This window comes from Hydra vulgaris, chromosome 07 (assembly GCF_038396675.1).
Source record: "Hydra vulgaris chromosome 07, alternate assembly HydraT2T_AEP".
In the NCBI taxonomy this organism is placed as follows: domain Eukaryota; kingdom Metazoa; phylum Cnidaria; class Hydrozoa; order Anthoathecata; family Hydridae; genus Hydra; species Hydra vulgaris.
This window is the reverse complement of record NC_088926.1, coordinates 16,464,238-16,490,050: the sequence shown is the minus strand read 5'-3', so window position 1 is coordinate 16,490,050 and position 25,813 is coordinate 16,464,238. Positions and strand designations below refer to the sequence as shown.

General features: G+C 27.4%; 1 protein-coding gene across 1 annotated transcript in view; it reads left to right on the top strand.

Annotated features, from left to right (window-relative positions):
- Window positions 1-23,417, top strand: part of LOC101240092 (coiled-coil domain-containing protein 63) — a 75,967-nt gene extending 52,550 nt beyond the window's left edge. Inside the window, exons 10-15 of the mRNA XM_065801205.1 lie at window positions 10,039-10,284; window positions 10,983-11,070; window positions 11,182-11,279; window positions 21,976-22,041; window positions 22,186-22,371; window positions 22,815-23,417. Coding sequence (XP_065657277.1) covers window positions 10,039-10,284; window positions 10,983-11,070; window positions 11,182-11,279; window positions 21,976-22,041; window positions 22,186-22,371; window positions 22,815-22,916 — 786 coding nt within the window. The 3' untranslated portion in view covers window positions 22,917-23,417. The remainder of the gene's footprint in view (window positions 1-10,038; window positions 10,285-10,982; window positions 11,071-11,181; window positions 11,280-21,975; window positions 22,042-22,185; window positions 22,372-22,814) is intronic.
- The last annotated feature ends 2,396 nt before the right edge of the window (window positions 23,418-25,813 follow it).

Sequence of the window (25,813 nt, the reverse complement as noted above, 5' to 3'; positions counted from 1 at the left end):
TAGATGCAGTTAACATCTGCCAAGATGAGTATTTTTATTTAGACACCATCTCTAGCGTTTACTCAACCAAGAGCCCCAAGACAGGGGGATTTTCAAGTCGGAGTTTGTTTCTCCTAGCCTTTGCCTTTAAAAGCACACTCTACAAGGCAGCAGGGCATGAGGGAGATGGTACTGTGTTACATAATACCAGTAGCAGTAACCTGGAGTAATTAAAAGGAGCTACTTCCTACAAATAGCACCTTAAAATATCAGGCATGATTTTTTGAAAATGCATTAGGAAAAATATTACACCCAACAAAATACTAGAGATAAAGTTGAGTGTAACTTTAATAGTTAGAGGGGCTAGTTAGTTAATGAGCTCACACTGCATCAAAACGAATTTAAACATTTAAACAAATTATTTAAACATTTAAACAGAACATATGCATTCAATGTATGTATGTGTTCTGTTTAATACATAAATAAACAGCGCTGAATAAAAAATATTTTGTAATTATCTACAACACTGATACAAAATATTTCAAAATAAATATACTTAAATTTTACTCAAGTAAAAAATAAATTCTGATACACAATTTTAACATTAAACATGAAGTTTTAAACACAACAATACAGCCCACAAAAGGAGTTATATTATCGCTTATGCTCAAGCAATAATATAACTGCTAATGTAGGATTATCAGACTCAAATAGGTCTATTGGTATTCTTATAGTCTTTGATTGTAATTCTTCATGAGATATAAACAACAAATGTGTCATGGTCTTGCACTTGATGAATACATAACTCTTTAGAATTAGGATATATAAAATATGTTATCATATTTTACTTCATTTATAGTTAATTTTAATATGAACAGTAATATAATATAATAATCAGACCTGTAGCAACCGCAGGGCAGCAGGGGCATTTGCTCCCCCCTCCTCGACCCTTCCCCAAAAAAATTAATTTTGAAGAAATTGACTAAAACAAAAAAAGGTCTTTAAAATTATTTTGGGGTAGTACTGTCCCTCCAACATGATTTGTTCCTACGGGCCTGAATAATAACATATAATATTATATATAATATTTTATTACATTACAATCATAATAATATAAATAATGTAAAATGATATTAAAAACAGTATGAGTTGTGAAATTAACATTTTGTCATATTATTATTCTATTTATTGTTATTAATGGAAAATAAAAATGGTAAATAATAAAATTATTATTAACAACAATAAGAAGAATAATAAAGATAAAATATATAATTCATAACTCATACTGATGTTGATGTCAATTTAGATTATAAATATTACTATGATTGTAAAGTAAGTAAAATATATAAAATGTTATATATAATTAATATACTACTGCTTCAATTATAAATTAAACTTTACTATGATGTTGTAGTTATAATTCTAGATAAATTCCACTCACAACCTGATTGTGTATATATTATACAAGTTTTAAAATTGTACTTTCATACTAATTTCTTTGTTCTTTTTGCAGTTTTTCATTTTCAGTAAAGGTTCTTATAGGTTGTAGTATGATATGTTTTAATAATTTATAAATTTAAAAAGTATACAGAAATTTTTCTCCATTTACTTGTTTAACAATATTGTTTAACGATCATTAGAAACCAACTTTATGACTGCTGCAACGTCATAAGAATTGTTATTGTTATAAGGATTGAACATATAGAAACTATTTTTGAGGTAATCAAATAACTAGAGTCATGATCATTTGCAGATGACTATATAGTCAAATATACTTTTTCAAAACAACTATAATAATTGCTAAAGAGATAATTGCTATTATCTCAAAAGCATATAACAATTTACAATCACATATTTAACCCTTAATTTCAGCACTTGTTTTACAACCTTAAGCACCGCCCTTGGCTGCTGCAGCCAAAGAGTAAGTATAAGGCTTCAACATTTCAAGTTTAGTACGAATCCATTATAACTTTTTTTATTTAAAAGAATAACAAAATTATGTGTTATTTATGGTTTCTTAAGTAAAATATAAAAACAAAATAGCAATATTTCATGTCGGCGATAATTCTGCGTCACTATTTACAAATATCACAAATAATTAATGAGTGTTCTCCGCAAGTGTGTTTATGTGTTTGAGTGTGTGACGAGTGTTCTCCGCAAGTGTGTTTCACTTAAAACATCTTGTAAAGAAATATTGCTGACGAAGCTGACACAAATGACATGATTTTCTAATTTTGAGTAAGGCATCTTGGGGTGGATTATTCTGCTCAGTAGACATAGAAGCAATGGCGCGTCTAGGGCCAGGTTGAAATGCCCCTTTCGGATGCTCAATAATTCGGTGTTCCATTGCTGTTTTCATCATTTCATCATTTCCAGGCTCATTCAGCAAGAATTGTTGTCTTTTTGATCCACTATGATCACCTTCCCACTGTGGCGTGTTAAAGAGGAACAAAGTAGTTGGTCAACAGTATCTACATTAAACTTAGTATTATTGTATTGGAGGATCGAAAATGGCTTTCGATGCGCTTCTTCTGACACTTCCGTAGATGTATGGAGAGTAGACAACATAATGACAACCTTGTTAGTTTTTGGAATGTAACTCACTAGCTGCATTTTTTCAGAATACACAGTTATAAAAACAAATTGAACTCAAGGAAGAAGTAGTTGGGGAGCGATATCTGGTTTGTTACAATTTAGGGTTCTGAGCAGAGTGAGGTTCCGTGCTAGAAGTTCTTTGGCTAGCGGAATAGATGTGAAGAATTGGTCAGTTGTGATATTTCTCCCATTACCATGAATTGGTTCAGTTAGCTGTAGCACCACTCATTTCCCTTGCCCTACTTCTTTTTCCCTAGCAATCATTCGTAAATAAATCTCAGCATCATAAAAGTAGCAAGACTTTGAACAAGTTAACGCCCACACTTTGATGCCATCTTAGTCAGGTTTTTTTGGCATGTAAACTTTAAAAGGCACTCACCCACATGTTGGAACTATTTGTTCATCGACACAAACCATATCAGAAACTATGAAGCATTGGCGACAACGTTTGAGAAATTGCTTCCATATCTCTCTAAAAGCTGCTAGTTTATCACGTTGGCGTCTTTCAGTGCATGTTTCCTTGTTATCAAGTCTCATGAACTTTGTGATTAACTCAAATCTTTCATGAGACACTGTGGCTTTGTAGGCAGAAATTCCAAGTTCGTCACTCCACAAGTCTCTGAGAAACACGTTGCATTGTCTCAAAGCACCCATAAGATAACGAATGCCAAAATATCCAACCAGTTCCTCCTCTGTTATGTTATACCTAAGAAGACCAATAAAAATATGAATATTTATGTAAAGTAAACACAATAGTATAAACTTATCAAAACTACATTATAAATGAAGTCGAAATTACATTTTTAACATATTAAAAGATAGTAGTTTATTGAAAACTTACCAGCGTTGTGAAGTATGTTGAGAAACTTCTCCAGCACTTATGGCACGTTGGCCCTCTCGATTACTTTCATGAAGTATCCGGTCTTTCATTTCTGCTGTTAAAAATAAAACAATAGCTTTACGCACTGTAGCAGGATTTGCTTTCTGTCGCATTCACTCCCTCACAATGTTTTCCCTGCCTCGTCTACCATGTTGCTCATCTACTGCTGCTTTCGAAATTCTTCCTTTGCGGCCAACATAGTCTTCTTTAAATGGATCATGTTCTACTATATCTGAAACTTTGTTTTCATTGCTATCTTCCAAAACGTTATCTTCTAATTCACTTCCCGAAGGTTCATTTTCCAAATCAAAATTTGCCATACAGTCAAATATATTTTCATTCATTATATTTTTCTAATTTTTTTGTATAATAAAAAAAATTTCTGAGCCTAAATCATAATTCATTACAGTGTATTTTATTAAATAACTAGTCTAAAGTACATAACTCAGTATATAACTTTCATAGTTTTGGCTGCATCAGCCAAGGGCTGTTTCAATAAAAGTATTATACTTGGGATGGGAAGCAGGCTGTTACCCAGCAGTAGAGTGATCAGCATTATATGCCATTAAAAACATATTATAAAGTTACGAAAAGTCAAAGAAGCTCAGACTCATTAGGTTTAGTTAAACCTTATAACTTTGAAAAATAATTTTGAAATGGCTGCATCAGCCAGAGGGCGGAGTTTAAGGGTTAAGACATATATAACAATCACACAATCATAAATAGGATTGTGTGGTCATGACATCATAACAGTCTGTTTTATTTCATTATCAGTTTTATTTTTAATCAAAAACTGTGATCAATGTGATGTAATTATGATATCAATAGTTTTGAAATGTTTGTTATCAAGTAATAATCTTATTTTGATCTAATGGTATCATAACCACAGTTAAATTTATTTAATTGTGGTTGTGTTAGCGGCATGAGATCATGGTATGTTTTTGATATAGTAATATTACACTGATCTTTTGTGTTATCTGGGAAGGCTGTTAAATTTAAAAATAAAATGGTTTATAGGTTGTTAAATTTAAAAATAACTTTTTATAGATCCATAAAAAATATTTATTTGCACATTAAAATACAGTACCATGTTTATTTCTTAAATATTGTCAAGCTAATAAGTTTTTGTTTGGATAGGTTACAGGACATCAACTTCAGTGATAAATCTTACCCTTTTACCCATCTCCTTCCTTCTGTGAAAACATTTTCATATGCTAAGATGATTTTGCTATACATCTTTTGACTTCTTATGTGTGGCAACACCAGGTTGATATGTTCATTTGTTTACCAAATACTCTCAGTTGCTTTTATGGTCAAGCAACAAGTCAAAGGTGGTTTAAAAATTTCATTTCATTCAATAAGATCCTTAGGAGAACTTGTCTTAGAGTTGATACCTGGTGTCCTTCATGGTCTAGCAATTAGATTTCCTGTTTGTATTTTTTTATCATTTTTTCCTCTTGTTTTAAGGATTTTGTTTACACTGAAACTTTTTTCTCTATTTTCAGAACAAGACTTTAAATATCTGACCCTCGCCACCTATCCAGGGAACTCCACACATTAGCGTGCCAATTGGTCCTTAAGGCATACCATCTTGAAATCATCGACAGAAGCATTACTAAAGCCCTACTACATACAGAGAAAGGTGGAGTGGGTCAGATAAATTTGAAGAGTTACAATAGTTTTTTCTGTTTAATTTACTTGTTTCTCTCAGAAAAACAATATATCTTAGGACTTTTAGTGTTTTAAGCAGTTATGAGCAATTTAACTGCTTATAATTTTTTTCCAGATCCCAAGTAATAACCTAGACAAGAACTTTTTTTTTTTTTTTGCTCCAGCAGCCATTTTAAATTTAATAATCTCTTTTGTTTTTATAAGTTGAATTAGAAATTTAGATATATTATTATTTATGTTTTAAATTAACCATTTGGCTGCTTGATAAAATTAAAAGATGTTTAAAAAAATTTAACTAAAAAAACCGAAAATGGAAGAAAAAAATAGTTTTGAGATTTGTATGCTAATTTTCATTTTATAACTTCTACAAAATTTATAAACAAAAAATTTAAGCCCTCATTGTATAAATAATAAATGATATTTAGAAAAGCAATAATTTTTTGCAATACAGGTCATAATTTTAAAGACAAGTTTTAAAAGCCAAGTGGCTCGCCACACTTCAACGGAAAAGCCATGGTTGTGGCTTGCCGTAGTCAAAGTGTTAAGTAATAATTCATCTATATTAACCACAAATCCTGATAAACTCTATTAATCTCATATAACAAATTAAGTATAGATTAAGAACTGACAATACAATACAGGAAATAAAGAACAATCCTGGCTCCATCTCTTTTCATCCATTGAGTCTCTTTATTTTCATGAAAATCCACCTTAATTCATTACCCCATTGTAAAACCTGTAAAAATTTAGGAAAACAACAACTACAGACAATATATAAAAAACCTGTAAATTTTAAAATTCAAAAAAACAACTTCAGGCAAAAAAATCAAAAAACTTGCATAACAACTTGCATATTCAAAAAAAAATATTTATAAATAAAATTGACTACGCTGGAGACTAGGTGTTTGCGCAGCGATCTAATACAAGAGTACAATTTATTGAACATAATAGGTCATATTACATGGCTTAAACCACAACAATTTGACCATCATTCCAAGCAAGCGGTCCAGCATTATCAATAAAAGGTCATAATCTAAGAATTAAAAAAGAAAATTTCAAGCATTCTGTCTTGACGAGCGTTGTTTAGTAACCGTATTGAATGCAAATGAATGGAATGCATTACCAATTCATGTGGTAAATGCGCAGTCTTTGAACTCTTTTAAAGCAATACTTGATAGATTTTTATTATAAATTTTGTGAAATTAAACTCTAATGTTTTACAATTGAACTCCTACAGCATCTAAATTACTATTACTAAAGTTATAAATAGTTTATTAAGAACTTTAGAAAGTGAACTGATAAAATTTATGAGTTTAATATACATAATAAACTTGACAAAAACTTAAAAGTATTCTCTTCATAAAATTTCAGTTAAACTATTAAGTGTAATATACTTATCTTGTATTAATTTCTTTAGATAAGCTTGTTGCTGATATAAGTCTTATATTGAAACTTATTGACCTTGAAAATATATATAAATATCAAAATTTAGCTTTTTTTTCTTTTTTTTTTGCAATTTTGAAGACCATTTACTTGTAGCTAAAACTCATTTAAATTTAAATAAATTCATAATACTGAATTTATTATGTTAACCCCCTCCCCTTCCTTTTTTTTATTTCACTAATGTTAAATCTGATTCTTTTTGTTTTGCTCTGAGTGTGATACACCCTGATATATTTAATTAATATATATTAATATATTCACTAAAAATAAATTATATATTTAGTAAATATATTTATATTATTTTTAAATTTTTATATAATTTTGCTTCTTTTAAGAAACAGGTTTACTGAGTCTCAAAAGAAGTTTTTTTTTTTTGATAAAAAAAATTGCAGACCTCATTTCTATGTTTTATGGTAAGAACTTTGCATCAAATTTTTTTTGCCGACCTGATGCCGACCTTTAAAAGATTGAGGTCAGCAAATTATTGCCGACCACATTTTTCCTAATTCTGAGGGTTGTACATACATACATTCATACATACATACATACATACATACATACATACATACATACATACATACATACATACATACATACATACATGTTAACCTTCATAATTATATATTACTAAAATGATTTTAGAAAGACTCGGGTTATATTTGTCTGTAGAATTTTTTGGATATTCTAGAACTGTACAAGAATACACAAATTCTCAAAAGTAAGCGTTAAAAGTATGAAGAAAATTGAACACAAACTGACTAAAAATGTGAAACAAAATATTCTTATTTTTTTCTTTTTTTTAAAGGCAACAATGTTATCTACAACAATAGAATCACTGACTCTCTTTCTGATGTTATCAAAACAAATATTTGAAATAATAGTGTGTATAATTTCCTTTCCAAAATTTTGATTTAAACATAAAAATGGTTGGTAACCTTCTCTACGCAAAACTATCACAGACATATTCTAAAAGGGGTAATGATGGAGTTATTAGCCTCTAGATAATTTATTTAAATAACTATAATCATTTGACTCCTATTGACAATGTTGAGTACAAAGCCATTTGCAACAACAATTTAAACTTCTTAATCAGATAAAACCAGCAATATAACTAGCAACTTCACGAGAATCATTTTGATAAAGTGACACAATCAAAATCTCTTACTTTGGTTCAATCCATCAATTATCTAGCATTTTGTGTATCTTCAACAGCATTAATATCATTTTCAAAAATTTGAATTCCTTCATTTATGAAACTTTTTATTTGGATTATCTTTTCACTATAGATAATATACAGACAAGGAACATGCCACCACACATTTAGTGGTATTGTGCATATTCTCTTTCAAGCGGATCATTTTGAAAACAAGCAGTCAATATAAATTTATAATTATCTTCCAACAGATCTTCTATTAATGAAGCTTGACATAATAAAGTTTTTTGTAGTGCTGATGATGTTTGAGGAGATAATGTTTATTTCTCAAAATTTGGAACTTTGGTATTTTTCCATTTATTTAAACATTCAGCAAAAGCTGGATTCAGGTTTTTTATCATTAATAATAGCAGCATTTTCAAGAGGGTTATTAGAAAACTGATTTTTTGAATTTGTAATTTTCCACCATTTATTAAATTGAGGAAAGATGCAATATATAAATGGTTGGGAAAATATGATTTTATTGCTGCTGCTGTAGTTTCGTGAAAGATACCTAAAGCAACAGTGACATTTTGCTTGTAGTTTCCAGGATGGACAACTTTGCTATTTATTTTTGGTGCTTTTTTTAAACTTGCATTCAATAGGCTGTCCTTTTCTAATAAATTGTGAAATATTTTCCATGATATTTCTCCTGGTTTAACGTGAATTTCATCTTAAAAATGAAATTCTGAAAAAATAAACCTTTTTTTATTTAGTAAGTTGTTTCAAATGTTTTTAATCAGATGCATTCTGTAAAAGAATAGGTAAATTTTTTGTGATTATACATTAATAAACAAATCATCAGGTTTTTTATCATGTGTATCAAGCAACTTTGTAAAAAAAGGAAACATTTGAAGCATGATTGTCACAAACAACACCTCGAACATTAAAACTATTTTTTATTAAAGATTGAATCAAGTTGAGAATTTCAGTCTTCAACCAATCACTGTAAAATTTTATAATTGGAACTGCTTTGATGACTCAAGAGGTATTTTTTTTTATTCCAACTGCCATAAAAGAAACAATGCTTTTATAACATTCATTTATTTCAATAATTCCAATTACATCTCCACCTGAATATTCAGCACATTTTTGCAAATACATTTTATCAAAAATTATTATAAGATCATTTAGTAAGCTCCCATTTTCATGTAACAATTTCAAAACTTTCATAGAATCAGTTTCCCCTGCTTTAAGTTTGCCTAACAGTGATATAGACAAAAGTGAAAACTCCTTCAGCAGTAAATGATAAGCTTGTAATAATGTGTATCACTACATAAAGGCAAATTGAAGCATATTTAAAGAATAAATTTAATTTTTTTTATTTAGTGACTTTTAAGTTCTTCAAAAATAGACAATTTTTTTTTTTCCATACTAAAATGCAAGTTGAAGTTTTCCAGCATACTCCTTTTCTTTAACATATATTGGTGGCTTACTCTGAGCCAAGGTGGTAAAGAAACTGGAAGATTTTTCTAAAAAAGTTTGACATGAAGGTTATTATCAATACAAATACATTCAGCAACTTCAGGTATGTGTAGTTCATTTTGACTAATTTTATGGAAAAGGATACAATCATCAAATTTGAAAAATGAATATCATGTTGGTAAATCAGAAACTGTAATAGAATTAAGACCTTCAATAACATCATTTGATAAAAACTTCTAATATTCATCTTCTTGAAAAATTCAGGCTTCAAATTATACAACAAGCAAAATCGTTTTTCTGATGCTCTTTTACAAATCTAACCCATAACTTTCTCAAGTCATCATTTTTTAGAAAACCAATACTAAGATTGCTTCACCACCAATACAGGTAGGAGGTACAACCAACAACGCAACAGTTATTAACCATTTTTATTATTATTAACTAAAAAGTAGCCACAAATAACAATACAAAGTTTGTTGAAGTTTAGTAGAGATGTCTATTAATCTAAAGCAATAACTTTATCATGTTCTTACTTAAAATTTATAGCGCAATGATTAAAATTTTTTGAGGAAGTTTGTCCGTATAATAGAATATACGTTTTTTCAACTGTTCTTTTTTTTTTCTCGATATAAGCAGAATTGAAGGCTGTGTATTTAAGTAGGCAAGGCATACATACATACATACATACATACATACATACATACATACATACATACATACATACATACATACATACATACATACATACATACATACATACATACAAATATCTATATATGTACATTTGGTGTATTTAGATCATAGATTGAAAGTAATAAAATCCTGTTCCAATATATATTTTTTTTTTTTGTAGTCATACAATGATGCATTTAAAAGAATACAAGCTACAACAGGAATAGATGATCTTCAACTTCTAGTTGGAAAATTTATTGCTACAGAAGACAGCAACTTTGCTTTGTTCAATTTTGTAACTGAAATGAACAATGAAATTGAGATGAAACAAGAAAATATTTCTGAAATCAAAAGTAATATTAAACAGTTACGTACAGAAAGTGAGAAACTGGATAAACAAAGAATGAATGTAATAGATGAAATAAATGTATGTTTTTATACTTTATTATATCTTAATATAACATTATACTATTGAATGATCAGCATAATTACAGATAAATAAAAGCTAATAACAGATAAAAGTTAGAACAATTTTGATTGGAAGAATAAAAGATTTCTTTTTATGTTAAATTTTTTTAAAAAAAACTTATTTCCTAATTTTTATTTATTGCTAAGTTTTTTTAATTATTGAACATTTTGTTTGTCGTTCGGATACTTGTTACTTTCAGACAAAAAATATCTAATACTTAGCTCTCCAAATATCTAATACTTAGCTCTCCAAATATTTAATACTTAGCTCTCCAAATATTTAATACTTAGCTCTCCAAATATTTAATACTTAGCTCTCCAAATTTTAATACTTAGCTCTCCAAATATTTAATACTTAGCTCTCCAAATATTTAATACTTAGCTCTCCAAATATCTAATACTTAGCTCTCCAAATATCTAATACTTAGCTCACCATTATTAGAATACCTAATACTTAGCTCACCAATATTAGAACACCAGAATAACTCACTTTATATAGTAATTCAAATCAATAGATCTATTTTAAACATACTGACTAAACAGATTTGTTTCAAACAGTAGCATCAATATGTTTTTTATTATACCAAAATCTTGTTCGTTAATTTTTATTGTTGTTAGGATTATTATTTAAGTTATTATTTTCTTTTGATTATTAAGAAAATGATTGCTGATTATGAAGAAGAAACAAAGCGTATTGATGAAAAATTTGATTCTTTTTATGCAATTATTGAAAATTTAACTCAAGGTATATTTATATTTCAATCTGCATTTTTATTGCTTTTTTTTATTTCAAAACAAATTGTTTCTAAATGTTTATTTATTATAAAGTCTTTTATTTATCAGGCTTTAAATTTAGGTGTGAACTCTTTATTTAAAAAAGCAAATTGTGATGCCTCTGCTATTGGTTACTTGTTAAGTGGACAGGGTGGAGCTCCACATTCTAATATCATGCAAGTCAGTATATATATTTGATTAGGGACCACTTAAAACTATTTTTTTGGATAAAAATAAAATTTAATTTAAACTCTAGTCTTGAAGCAAAAGCATGTTAATATTTTTGAAAATTTTCCTTGTTTAAGATTTCCTCATTTAAGATATTAACTTTTAAGTAAACACTGTGCTCTTCTAAGACCGCCAGGGTAAGTTTTAGTTTACTCAAATTTTTTTTTGTTAAATTGAACACTAGAGTAAATTTTACTTAAATTTCATTTAATAGTCTTCGCAGTTCCAATAACTTCATGTGCGCGCATATTTAATATTACATCATGGTTTGTTATGCACAGAATTGCATGAAAACAAGTAAATACACATAAATTAAGATTGTAACTTTGAAAGAAACAGTTGTTTACTTAAGATTTTTTTTATTTTTTTATAAAAAAGACATTGATATATATAAGCTTTATATAAGTTTATTTTAACCATTTTAAATCTAAAATTTATACTGTTTATATGTTTTTGTTATAAAGTATTTGTAATCAAGGAAAAAAACAAAAACAAAAAAAAAATTTGTACATTGAGTGTAAAAGCTCTAAATAGTATTTAATATTGATTAATACAAATGAGCTTTCGGGAAGAAAGATTGCAAAATGGTAATACATGTATATATATATATATATGTATATATATATATATATATATATATGTATATATATATATATATATATATATATATATATATATATATATATATATATATATATATATGTATATATATAGATAGATAGATAGATAGATACACACATATATATGTATATAAAAATGTAATATAAAAACAGTAATTCAGTATTGTGAAAAAGTTAAGAACCACTAAATAAAAAAATAAAAAATTTTTCAAATAAATTTAATTAATTTTTATTCTATAGATAATAAAATAGTCTTTTTTTTTCAAACATATTAAATATAGCATGAGAAAAAAGAAAAAAAATTTTTATTTGAAAGTTAATAGAACCTATAAAAAATAAGGATTAAATATTATGTGTTAATTTTTTTTTGTACTTTTTTTTGTGAAAAAGTTAAGAACCACAAAGAATTTTTTGTGCGGCGCGAAACGTCTTTTTAAATTTATTTTTCCCTTTTTTTTAAAATATTCTTTTTATGACCTGAGTTATTACCAAAGAACCAATAAAAACATTTGAAAAAAATTAATTTTTTTAAATACTTTTAAAAAAAGTTTTTAATTTCAAACAAAAAAAAATTCTTTCCTTTTGAAAAAATGAGCAGAAAAGCTATTACCTATGAAGATCGTGTAAAAGTGGTGCATTTTCACCAGGAAGGTAAATCCGCTCGCGAAATTGGAAGAATAGTAAAGCGATCACATAGTTCGGTGTAAACAATCATCAAAAGATTCAAAGAGACGAAATCTTACGTTGATCGCCATCGTTCTGGAAGACCGCGTTTGACGACACCCAATGATGATCGCCTTTTAGTCAGGTTGGCAAAGAAAAATCGAACCATGCCGTTGCATGAATTAAGAAGGGAATGGAAGCTTTCAAATGGACGTCAAGCCTCGGCATCACTTGTGCGTAGGAAACTATTAGCTAACAATATGTTATGGAAAAAAGCTATTCTAAAACCGCGACTTGCCAAACGACATATAAAAAAGCGAAAAGAATTTTGCCAAAGCGTCAAAGAATGGTCTAAACAAAAATGGAGGACAGTAATGTTCAGTGATGAGATGAATATCGAGGTTGATAACCGAAAAAACCGAATTATGATTCGCAGGCAGCCTTCAGAAAAATATAATCACGATTGTATCGTTCAAAGAACAAAACAAGGTAGCGGATCGGTTGGAATATGGTGCTGCATGACATATTATGGTCTCGGTATGTTTAAATTATTTGATGGTCGACTCAACTCTACTTATTATGTCGATATTTTAAATAACAACTTGTTACCGTCAATTGATGCCCTTGAGCAAAGCGTTCCGTTCATTTTTCAGCAAGACAATGCACCATGTCACAGGGCTAAAATTGTATCTGAATGGTTCGAAAGTAAAAATATTGAGCGTCTAACTTGGCCACCAAATAGCCCAGATTTAAATTGCATTGAAAATCATTGGAGTTGGCTTGATAAAGAGATTGCCAAGAAAGCACCAAGGAGCCTTGAGGAGTTGCGCAATATTTCACCAGCAATACTTGGAAATGTTCCCAAACATATTTTAGAGAATTTAATAGACTCAATGCCAAATCGTATAAATGAGTGCTTAAAAATTCATGGTAGAAATACGCGGTATTAGGTGGTAAAAATTATCGTTTTTTATTCTGTGGTTCTTAACTTTTTCACAATTTTTTAAAAATAAAAATTACCTATAAAACTTTAAATACATTTTTTATATTTGTTTAAAAGTTTTTATCACTATTATTATTTTTTATTTTGTTTGTCTATTTTCTAAAATTTATTATTATTATTCTTTTTACCAGAAAAATATATTCGGTTAAAAAAAAATTTAAAAATAAAAATAAATTATGGTTTTTTTTTTTTGTGGTTCTTAACTTTTTCACAATACTGTATATTATATACTTATATTATATATATATACACACACACAATTATCATTGTGCATTTCACACTCTTTAAGAGCTTTTATTTCTTTTGTATATATTCTGTATTATATTCATATATTTTATAACACAAACATATAAAGAGTATAAATATATAGATAATATAAATTTAGATTTAAAATAGTTAAAAGAAACTTAAATAAAGCAAAATCAATGTCTTTATTATGCAAAAATGAAAAGAAACCTCGTGTAAACAACTGGTTTTTTCAAGAATGCTTTCATAATGTCTATTTTCATCTGTCTATTTACTTTCTTTCATATGATTCTGCGCACAAGGAACCATGACATACTATTAAATATGCCCGCACAAAATTATCGGAACTGTGAAGAGGTCTATTAATATTTAAAAACTGCTGTTTTTAATGTGAAAAAAAGAGCTCTTGATAAATTTCAGATTTACAATAAAACATTAATTTTTTATCTAAAAAAAGAAGTAGAGGAGAACCTTAATGAATGGGATGATTATTAAATGTTACAAAATCAAATTCGCATAGAAGCATCAAAGGTTGGATATCCAAACTCCTATGGTAAGAATTTTTAGATGCAACCATTCAACAGAACGAGTCATTATTCTTATTATGGTCTAAACATAATAGCATTGGATGCTAATGTGTTTTGAAGAGAAAAAAGTAATTCTAAAAAATAACTTATTTTTTCTGATTTTCCAGCAATTTCAGAATTTTGCAAAATAAAACTCCATTTTTTGATACCCAGTTGCCTCTAGTTTTAATATTTTAAACCCATTCGCGTTTAGGAAATACTGTTTTTAGTCTGGCCCACCATTTGTGGATAAAGTGTAAAGCTTATTAAATGGGACAAGATAATGATTATTAAATGGGACTTGTCCAAAAAATGGACAGTTTGTGTAGTGAAAAAAGATATTTCGGCAATTTAGTTGTGGTCACTCGTATATATTTAATTTATTTATCATTTATTTTATTATTAATGCTGTTGTTTTAAACAAATGTGACCAATGCTTTTTATAAAATTATATTAAAATTCCATCGTAATGAAAATTTAAAAAAGATTTCAAGTAAAATATGTTCTTTCATATTCTTTAAACTCGAGTTCATGAGTTTAAGAAATCTTTATTTAAGAAGATTTATTTTAAATATTTCCATGAATTTAAGAAATCTTTATTTAAGAAAATTAATTGGATATAAAGAAAAATAATAAAAACTTGCTTTTAAAAGTTTTGGCAAACATTAAAGATTTAGTGGATTTTTTAATGGTTCGTTAAAATGTAAAAATTGTTAAACAAACTGTTGTGACACTACATATATATTGACAACACATATTTAGTGCGTAAACACACACTACTAGTTTATATATATATATATATATATATATATATATATATATATATATATATATATATATATATATATATATATATATATTTGTGTGTGTATATATATATATATATATATTTTTTTTTATTCAAGTATATATTTCCAAATCTCATATTATATTATATGAGATTTGCATACATTTAATCTTTGTAAAGTTGTAAATTTTATTTTAGATGAAACCAAACACAAAATTAATACAAAAAAATTCTTTAGATGTTGAAGATGCAGTCAAAAGTGTACTTAAGGGTATGTCTATTCGAGATGCAGCTAGCAAATATAGTTTATCAAAATCTGCAGTAGGTAGGGCTGTTAAAGTGGCAAGATGTCAAAATCTGCCTGAAAACTATAAACACGTCACAAACATTGGAAATAGAAAAAATTTTCATGCTTCTGATGAAAGTGCTATTGTAGATTATTTGCATATGTCTTCAAACATGTGCTATGGTTTAACTAAATTACAAACTAAGCAGTTAGCTTACAAGTATGGTGTTGCATTGAATTCCAAAAATATTCCTGAGTCATGGCACCTAAATAAAATGGCAGGAAAGCAATGGATGGATGGTTTTTTGATACGGCATCCAAAATTATCACTACGTAAGCTAGAAAAAATTAGTCTTGCTTGCCTTTAATCAACATACAGTGTCCATGTTTTTTGATAACTTATTAGAAGTTCAATTAAAATATAAATTCAAACCAGAATGCATTTTTAATGCAGTTGAGACAGGGTTGTTAACAGTAACAGATCCTCCAAAGATTATTTCAACTCGTGGAACTAAGAGGGTTTGTCAAGCTGTTTCAGCAGAAAGAGGGTCATTGGTGACAATGTTGGCTTTTGTGAATGCTTTTGGTAATACAGTTTCACCTGTATTTATATTTCCAAGAGTAAACTACAAAGATTTTATGATAAATGGAGGACCAACTGGAGCCTTAGAGTTGTGTAACAAAAGTGGTTGACAAGTGAAAACTTTTTAGTTGCAATGAAGCACTTTGTTTTTCATGCTAAACCATCTGTGGAGCATCCAGTGCTGTTATTATTGGACAACCATGAAGGCCACATTTCATTTGAAACAATAAGATTTGCAAAAGAAAACTCTTTGATTTTGTTAACATTTCCACCACACTGCAGTCATAGATTGCAGCCTTTAGATGTTTCAGTGTTCGGGCCTTTTAAATCTTATTTTAGAATAGCTCAGAATGAATGGTTGGCTTCCAATCCAGGTAGGATTATGAACATATATAATTTACCTCAGTTAGCATGTGCAGGATATACTCTGTCACAATGAAAAATATTTGCAGTGGGTTTCATAAATGTGGGATTTATCCACTCAATAGACAAATATTTGAGAAAAGTGATTTTATATCTTCTAGTGTTAGTGACAGACCTCTTCCAGAAATTCAAAAAATAAATAATCAACATTTGTATGAAAAAAATAAACAAGTTTCTTCCAAATCATCTGTTAAAATAGTTAGTCCAGAAACCATACAGCCTTACCATAAAGCACCTCCAAGAAAAGATACTAGAAAAAGACAGCAGGGTAAAAGTACTATATTTACTAAAACTCCAGAGAAGATAATAATTAAGAGGCAAAGTTTTGAAGCTGGTAGAAGTAACACAAAAAACAAAAAAGCAATTTGACCTCAAAGAAATGAAAGAAACAGAAGACTTTGATGCAGATTTTTTAATTGATTCATCTGTAAAAAATGTGCTTATCAACCAAGAACAACAAAATAGTTGCAAAGTATGCAAATGCAACTGGAAAAGTTTCATTGGGCCTGCTAAGATTTGGTGTTTTACTTGTCAATGGTGGATATGTGGTAATTATAATAATAACAGCAAGAAACGTTATTATGAATGCAAATTATGTGAAGTTAATTGTTAAATCTTTTCTTTGATATATTAAAATTTTATTCCATTTTATTTGCAATACAATTGCTCAACAAGCAATAATTGTTTTTTCTACTTTGTTTAAACATGAATGAAATGAATTTTTTTAAATATCTAATAAGTTGCTTTTTATTGAGTTTTTTTTAAAGTAAATTAAATACATAATACGGTAGATAATTAAGTCAATATATATATATATACGGTAGATAATTAAGACAATTTCGAGGCGTCTTAAAGATCAGGGGTTCAAAATACACCCATGTAAAAAAGTACCTCTTCTTACAGCACGCCATAAAAAGGCAAGGTTAGTTTGGGTAAAATATAATAAAAACACAGACTGGACAAAATATTATGGTCAGATGAATCACGATTTTGTTTGCATTCAGATCGTCCACAGATGTGCATTAGACGTAAGAACGAACAATTAAATCCAGATTGTATTCACCAAACGGTAAAGGGTAATCTTGGAATTATGGTTTGGGATTGTTTTTCTGCCAAAGGTGTGGGCAGATTGCATAGAGTTGAAGATTGATTACGAATAAATTCCAAAGAATACATTTGTATTCTACAAAAATCTTTGCTGCCCACACTGGAAGAATTAGAAGAGGATGAAATTAAATTTCAACATAACAATGCTCCTTGCTATACGTCTAAACAAGTTAAAAAATGGCTCAAGGATAACAATATCTTCCTTTTTGAAAATTGGCCTGCCCATAGTCCAGACCTTAATACCATTGAAAATTTGTGGGACTATATGGATAAAGAGGTCCATAAAAATAATATTTCATCTTTGGATGATCTTTGGGCAGCCATAAAACAAGTTTGGGTTACGATACCTGACCGTTTGATAGCAAATTTAATTGAGTGGATGCCGTGTTGATTAAATGAAGTGATGAAAAATGGTGGTGGCCACACAAAATATTAATTTTTTTTTTCAAAATGAGTCGTATATATGTGTATGTATATGTATTTAACATAAGCGAAATGTTATATTTTATGTATTATATTTTTAATTGATTAATAATACATAATTTACTGAAAAATTGTACTGTTCACTTTTTTTTGCTCGCCAGTGTATATATATATATAAAATTGTTGGCTTTTTAAAAAATGATTTTAAAAAATTTATCACTTTTAAGAATTATTTTTTCCAGAAACGTTGGATCATTTGCATCACTTCTAATTACTTTGACTTTTGTACAACATTTCTGTGTTGTTTTAAAATATGAATCAAACTTATTTGACTTGAATTGTTTTCTTTTTTTAATGCAGAATGTGTTTTATTTTATTTTATTAATGTTTTATACTGCTTTTATTTGTCTATTTTATTTTATTTTTATTTTATTTTTGTTTCATTGACTAATTTTTTAAAGGGTAATGTTCATACATTGTCTGCAATAGGTACATGCAAAGAGTGTACATAGACCAACTTACTTTAATAAATAAAATGTGGAAAGAGTGTACATACATCAACTGACTTAAATAGGTAGAACATGCTAGGAGTGCCTCTACATTGACTCAGAGTTTTGGCTAGAGCAAAAAATCTTTTTGTTAAAAAAAAAATTTCTGATCTTGATTTTTTTAATTTTTTTATTAACTGGTGGTATTTTAAAAACACACAAATTTGTTATTTAATAATTAAAAAAACATAATTTTCAAACACAATAGCATTGAGGCCCAATATTTTAAACTTAGATTTTTTTGATACCAGATAGTTTACCTACTTTAAGCACTGGCTATTAAAAAGGGGTTTGTGCAAGGTTAGCTATATTTCATGACTGTCTATTATTCTTGTAAACCTGCCATCATGTCGAAGTGCTTCATTTAACTGTAAATATGAATAAAACAGTTAAGCCAGAGAATAAACAGTTTAAATCTCCAAACTAGAGCTGAGATGATGTTTATGCAAACAACGAGAGTGCTGTTGATTACCAGAATGTTAAGGGCACCTGGTCAATAGATCATAAAAGGCTAAGAAATGATAATGTAAGGATAATTACTTTTAAATAACTTTATGCAAAAGCAAGACATAAGTTTCTAATTAATTTTTAAAATTGTTTACATTTAGACTAGAATTGCAAAGATTATTGTGAACTTTTGGAAAAAAATCAGACCATTAGGAACTATCAGACCATTATGAAAAAACTAAAAAAAATGAGGCTATTTCATATGTCAGGTTTTTGGCAAAGACATTTTGATACATGAAATTCAAGTTGCATTTCCCCAAAACCAGGCAGGTACTTACTCTGAGTGATAAAAAAATCAATGAGATCATTAGAATGGCTGACTACATTTCTCTCACCTGGGCATTGTGGTTTTTTGACCTGCGAGTTTTCTGATTCTGCAGTTTTTAAAGTAAAACTTAGTTCCATAAGTTTATATTTAAGAATAATATAAGTAACAAATTGTTTTAAAAAAAGTAGTGTGTAAAAAGGTTTAAAGTAAAAAACAAATAAAATAACTCTCAACCAATTTTTTTTTAATCGGTAGAAATAGATGTGAAATCAATAGAAATAGCACTTTGATTTTATCTTGTCAAAACTAAATGTATTAATTTTTTAGCAGTGTCATTTTAAACCTTATTTTATCAACATTATCTTTTAATTTACAATTTTAAGATCAACAAGACCATTGGCAGATGTGCTGTTATACTGAATATGAGCCTGGTGCTAGCATCTTCTGACAGAGATCACTACATTGAAATAGTAAAAGTTGATTTCATTAATGCTCTCCAATCTTAAAACCTCTGCTCATAACAACAAACCTTGAAAAGCATTAAGAGTGGTGCAAAAGCAATCAATGCTGGTCTATAGAGCAGTGGAAAAATGTGAGTGTCTGATGAATCATCATTTACTTTATTTTCCACCTCAGGCCAGGCTTATGTCTAGAGGCAGCCTAAAAAAGCAATTAAACCAGACTGCCTTTAGTATGAGGGGAAACTGTGATAATCTGGGTAGCAATATCATGGAAATCCGCTGGCTCAATTGTTTTCCTTCAGAAGAATGGACTAAAATACCATTAGAAACTTTTCATAGTTTGTGTGAGACTATACCTCACAGAATTCAAGCAGTTATTACTGTTAAAGGAGGTCCTACCATATATTAAAGTGCATTATTCTATTTTTGAAAGTGTTCGCATTATTTTGTCCAACCCCTATATATATATTTAATGCAAACAACTATTGCAACTGTTACATTCCTTTATTAATGAATGGCAACCTTCCCACTCAGTCTCTTTTTTATGTATTCTTAGATTATCATTCATTACTGAATGATAATCTAAGAATGAGTCTCTCTACCATTGTCATAAAGTTTGCATCTCTTTCTAATTTCTTCAAGTACTATCATGGTTGCTGCTCAAAAGAGCTATCATCTCTAGTTCTATCAACCAAAACTCATTCTTGCTTGACTTGTCATTAAGCAAAGTCCCATCCTTTTACTGTGCTGTCTCTGTACGCTTTAAAAACTTTTATTTATTTAGTTATTTTAACAACACTTCAACCCTTTGAAACTCTCTCATACCTTTGTATTTTACTGACTCAATCAACCATCAACTTTTCAAGTCTTTTGTCAAGCCTTTCCTAGCTCTTTAACTCTATTTTTTATTTTCTAATAAAATCCAATTGAAAAGTGGTTGCTTGCAGTCTTTTGGGAGTGAATTAAAACCATATCTATTATATTGACTGACTAAATAAGGAGAACATGCAGGAGAACATGAGAACATGCAGGAGAACATGAGTGCTGCTGCATTGGCTAATGGTTTGGGTTGGGGCAGCAAACATTTTTTTTTAAATGTTTCTTTTAAAAATCTCTGGATTATTTATTATGCTTTATTCAGATATTTCACTATATATTCTCAGGTATACCAAATGATTTGACTTTTTTTAATTTTATTATGATGTTTTATCTCTTTTTGATGCATACAAATTTGTTTTGCATGAAGCACAATTGTTTTTTTAGTCAACAGTCTTTTGTATCTCACATTCTCTCCAAAATAAGTTTTAAATATGAAGTTGTATTGCAGAAGTTACATTGTTAAGTTTATGTGATCCTTTTCCAAAGACAATAAAATAACAAGCATAAACTAGACAGCCATTTTGACAAAAAGTTTTATATGATTGGTTTTACTGGTATTAAAATTTTTTTTAACAATTTAAATTGATGATTTAGTAATAAAATGACTTTTTATATTAAATCTATTTAAGATAAAAAGTTTATTTTTTATATTAAAGTTTATTAAATCTAAATTTTTGATGTTTAAAAATTATTTTAAAATACTTTAAAAACCCATTTATAATAAATAAACAGGTCTCAGGAGAGCACAATGTAAAGTGTTGATTAAAATGGAAATAAAAGTTCAAAATTAGTTAAAAAAAATAATTAATTTTTTTTACATTGTATGTACCAAAAAAATATAAGATTAAAAACCAGCAGTGTTTTGAACTTATTTTAAAAAATTTAATAAATTTTGGAATTTTTCATCAAAAAGAAATTTCTAGCATTTTATCAATTTTTATATTTTTTTATATTTGATACAAGTACCCATTTTTAGTACCCATTTTTAGTATCTATTTTTAGTACCCGTTTTTGGCCTTTTTTCATTATTTTTACAATTCTAATTATTCTACTATCAACTACAATTCTTTTTATTCTACTATCAATTACAATTCTTATTATTCTACTATCAACTACTATTATTCATAATAAAAAATATGTAGTTACTAGTAAAGTTTAAAAAAAAAAGTTTTTGTAGTTTTGATTAATTTTAATTTAAATATGCATTTTTTTTATTAACTTAACAATGTTGATGTTGGTCATATAATCAATGATGATGCTCTTTTTTATATTTTTTAGAATCTTAGTATTATTGAACAAAGAATTAATGAACTTTTACAAGTTCATGAGTTTGTATCTTCTCAGGTAGCTGTAAAATAGTGTTTATTTAATTATTAAAAAAAAAAATTCTGAATTTATATATTTTTTTGAAATTATCTATGATAAATAAAATAAAAATTTACACCACTTAAGTAAATATTTTAGTAAATATTTTTTTATGTATTCAAGACAGAAGAAGGTGATCAACAATTTTTTCAGAATTTAGTTGGTAGATCTTCAATACTTCTAACTTCTTTATCTTCTATACAAGCCCCAGCCATTGTAGAAGGAAGTGATTCAGACAATTCTACGCAGGGAGATTATGATAATAGACCTTTGACACAAGCAGAGTTAATGCAAAATATAATTCGTGGGGTTTGTTTTTTTATTATCATTATTATTATTTTTTTTTTTTTTGTAGAGTTAAGTTCGTTTGTACTTTTATGAATTCTATATGTATAATGATTATTTTAATTTAATGTAAAAAAAATTTATTATGTTGTTGTGTTGTTTTTTTGGGGGGTTTTTATGATTTTTATTAGTTTTGTAAGATTTATTATGTTTTATAAATATTTTTATGATGTCATTAAGTTAGTTTTAATAGTAGTTGTATATGTATTTATAATTTTATGTGTTGTTGGTGATATTCATTTCTTATTAAAATATTTGTTATTTTTATTTTGTCTTGTTTGTTTGATACATCTTCTGTTCACTTTTGTAGTTTTTTTTCTTTAATTTTTCATTTTATATATATATATTAACTATAATATTTACATTTTTTATATATAAACTAATAGATTGTATTTTAATGAACATAGACATCGAAAAAAGGAGGAAACAGAAAAGAAAATGTTGTTAATACAATGTTAAGTGAAGCAATTGAAAACACACCAAATAGGAGTCGTTCTACTAGAAACTGAAGTTGTTATGGTGCAGCAATTTCAATTCGTTGTTATGAAAGAGCAATTTATTTTCAATTGGTTGAAACAGAATATTTGAAATTTATTTTCAATTTATTTTCAATTGGTTGAAACAGAATATTCAATTGGTTGAAACAGAATATAATATAAATTTCAATTGGTTGTTGCATTAAGTTATCGATATAAATCAAAATTTAATTATAAATGAATAATAATGAGTTATTTTTCATTTATTTTCTAATTGATGAATAATGTAATGGAGGAATTTCATTTCGGTTAATCTTGATTTGATGAGCATGCTGTGGATTTTTCAAAACATTTTGCAATTCAATTTGTTAACATAGTTAAAATAATTTACTCAATATTGACTTTTAAGTAAATTCCAGTTTTTTTTAATTTTTTTATTTGCTGGTTAATTAAAACATTTATATAATTATAATTTGTATTTTATTGGCAAATGTAAAAAAAAGTTGATTTAGAATACATTATGAGGAAATTACATTTAAATTGCTATAAATAGCACACATTAGAATATAGGTCTAAAATTTTACTTATTTTGGACACTTATATTAATGCAGTATAATGTTATGATCGTACTAGTGTATGATATGAGGGTAAAATTTAATGTTATGATGATGCTAGTGTAATGTTATGATGATGCTAGTGTAATTTTATGATGATGCTAGTGTAATGTTATGATGATGCTAGTGTAATTTTATGATGATGCTAGTGTAATGTTATGATGATGCTAGTATAATGTTATGATAATGCTAGTATAGGAACCACGGAACCACGTTCGGCAAATCAAGATTTTTTTTTATTTTTTCATTTATTTCTTTAGTTTTCTTTCATTTATTTCTTAGGATTATTTATTTTATTATTCATTTATTTTTCTTCAGTTTTTTAGCGTATATAGTTTTACTTATTATTTTTTGTTAGTCTTTTATTTATTTTTAATTAATATTTATTTTTAATGATATATAAATTTTTTTTTATACAGTTACATATTATTTGTTTTTATTTTCATTTTAGCCATTTATTACATATGTTTTATTCTACCGTGTATTATTATTTTTTTTAATCCTTTTTTTTTGTTTTTTTTTGTTTTTTGTTTTTTTTGCCAAAGGTAATTTTTTGTTTTGTTTTTAATGTTTGTTGTAACTTTTGTTTTGTTTTGATTTTCTCAGTGTTTTTCTGTTTATATTGTATTTATTTATTTGGTCATAATATTTGCAATTTATTTTGATTATTATATTATAACAACTATGATTATATTAATATATTTACTAAATCTTTATAATTTTTTTAGCAGTAGTCGTTTTTATGTCATCGTAAGTTGTTACGTTTTGTCAGGTTATTACTGTTTGTAACTGTAACTTTGTAAGTAAAAACGATTGCTGTATGAAAAGTAATACCGATTTATTTAAATTATTATAATTACTTTATTATTATTATTACTATTATTGTTATTGTTATTATTCTTATTACTATTATTAATATTATTATTATTATTACAAAGATTAATTGTATATAAGTAAACTATTTTTTTAAGGTATTTACTTGAGATTAGTATTTCAATACTATTTGTAAATAGCCGTGAAAATTTATTTTCAGAATATATATGATTGATTGATTGATTGATTGATTATAATGTTATAATGATGCTGATGTTATAATGATGCTAATGTTATATAATGGTGCTAGTATAATGTTATAATGGTGCTAGTATAATGTTATGATGATGCTAGTGTAATGTTATGATGATGCTAGTATAATGTTATGATGATGCTAGTATAATGTTATGATGATGCTAGTATAATGTTATGATGATGCTAGTATAATGTTATGATGATGCTAGTGTAATGTTATGATGATACTAGTATAATGTTATGATGATGCTAGTATAATGTTATGATGATGCTAGTGTAATGTTATAATGATGCTAGTGTAATGTTATGATGATGCTAGTGTAATGTTATGATGATGCTAGTATAATGTTATGATGATGCTAGTGTAATGTTATGATGATGCTAGTGTAATGTTATGATGATACTAGTATAATGTTATGATCATGCTAGTGTAATGAATTATAATAGCTTATAGTGTAATGTAAAGTTTTGAAAGACCTTGCTTTTTTTTTAATTTAAGAAGACTTTGTTTTTTTGTGTTTTTTTTCTTTTTTAATTTAAAAGACTTTTATTTTTTTGTTTTTGGCAACTCTTGAATTGTTTTATAAGCATTTTCAGAAATTGTTTAAAGCAACGTACTGAAATAGAACATGGTTATTAGGTATAATATTCAGCTTGAATTATTTAGTTTATCATTATCCCAATTACTTGGTAGATGTCTAAGTTAAGATATCTACCAAGTAGTTGTGTATTATTGTGTAAGATATCTACCAAGTAGTTGTGTATTATTGTGTAAGATATCTACCAAGTAGTTGTGTATTATTGTGTAATAATATCATAAGTTGTAAACACTGAAAACCTTAAGATATATTTTTGACTTTTTTTTCTTTCTTTTTCTTTTTTTATGTTTAACAAAGATTAAGAACTTTTTATAAATAAATAAAGTACTGGAACCCTCTTTAGAACTAAAATTAAATCACACAAGTAAAAAGTTTTTAAAAATTTAGTTAAATAAATGACCTAAACAAATAAACATAAAAGTGTTATTTTTATCCAGCCAAGGAAAATTTTATCCAGATGATCTGATATGACTTATTTTTGTTTATGAATTTATTTTTAAAAATGCAATCCGACCTGAAAGTTGTTCCAGTCCAATTTTTTACATTGTATCTGTAATCAGTTTAGTCTAGTAATATAAAAATATTTTTGAATATTAATAATAGCAGTTTGAATGCTGATTTTTGGAGTAGTGGTTCTTTTAGGTGGTTT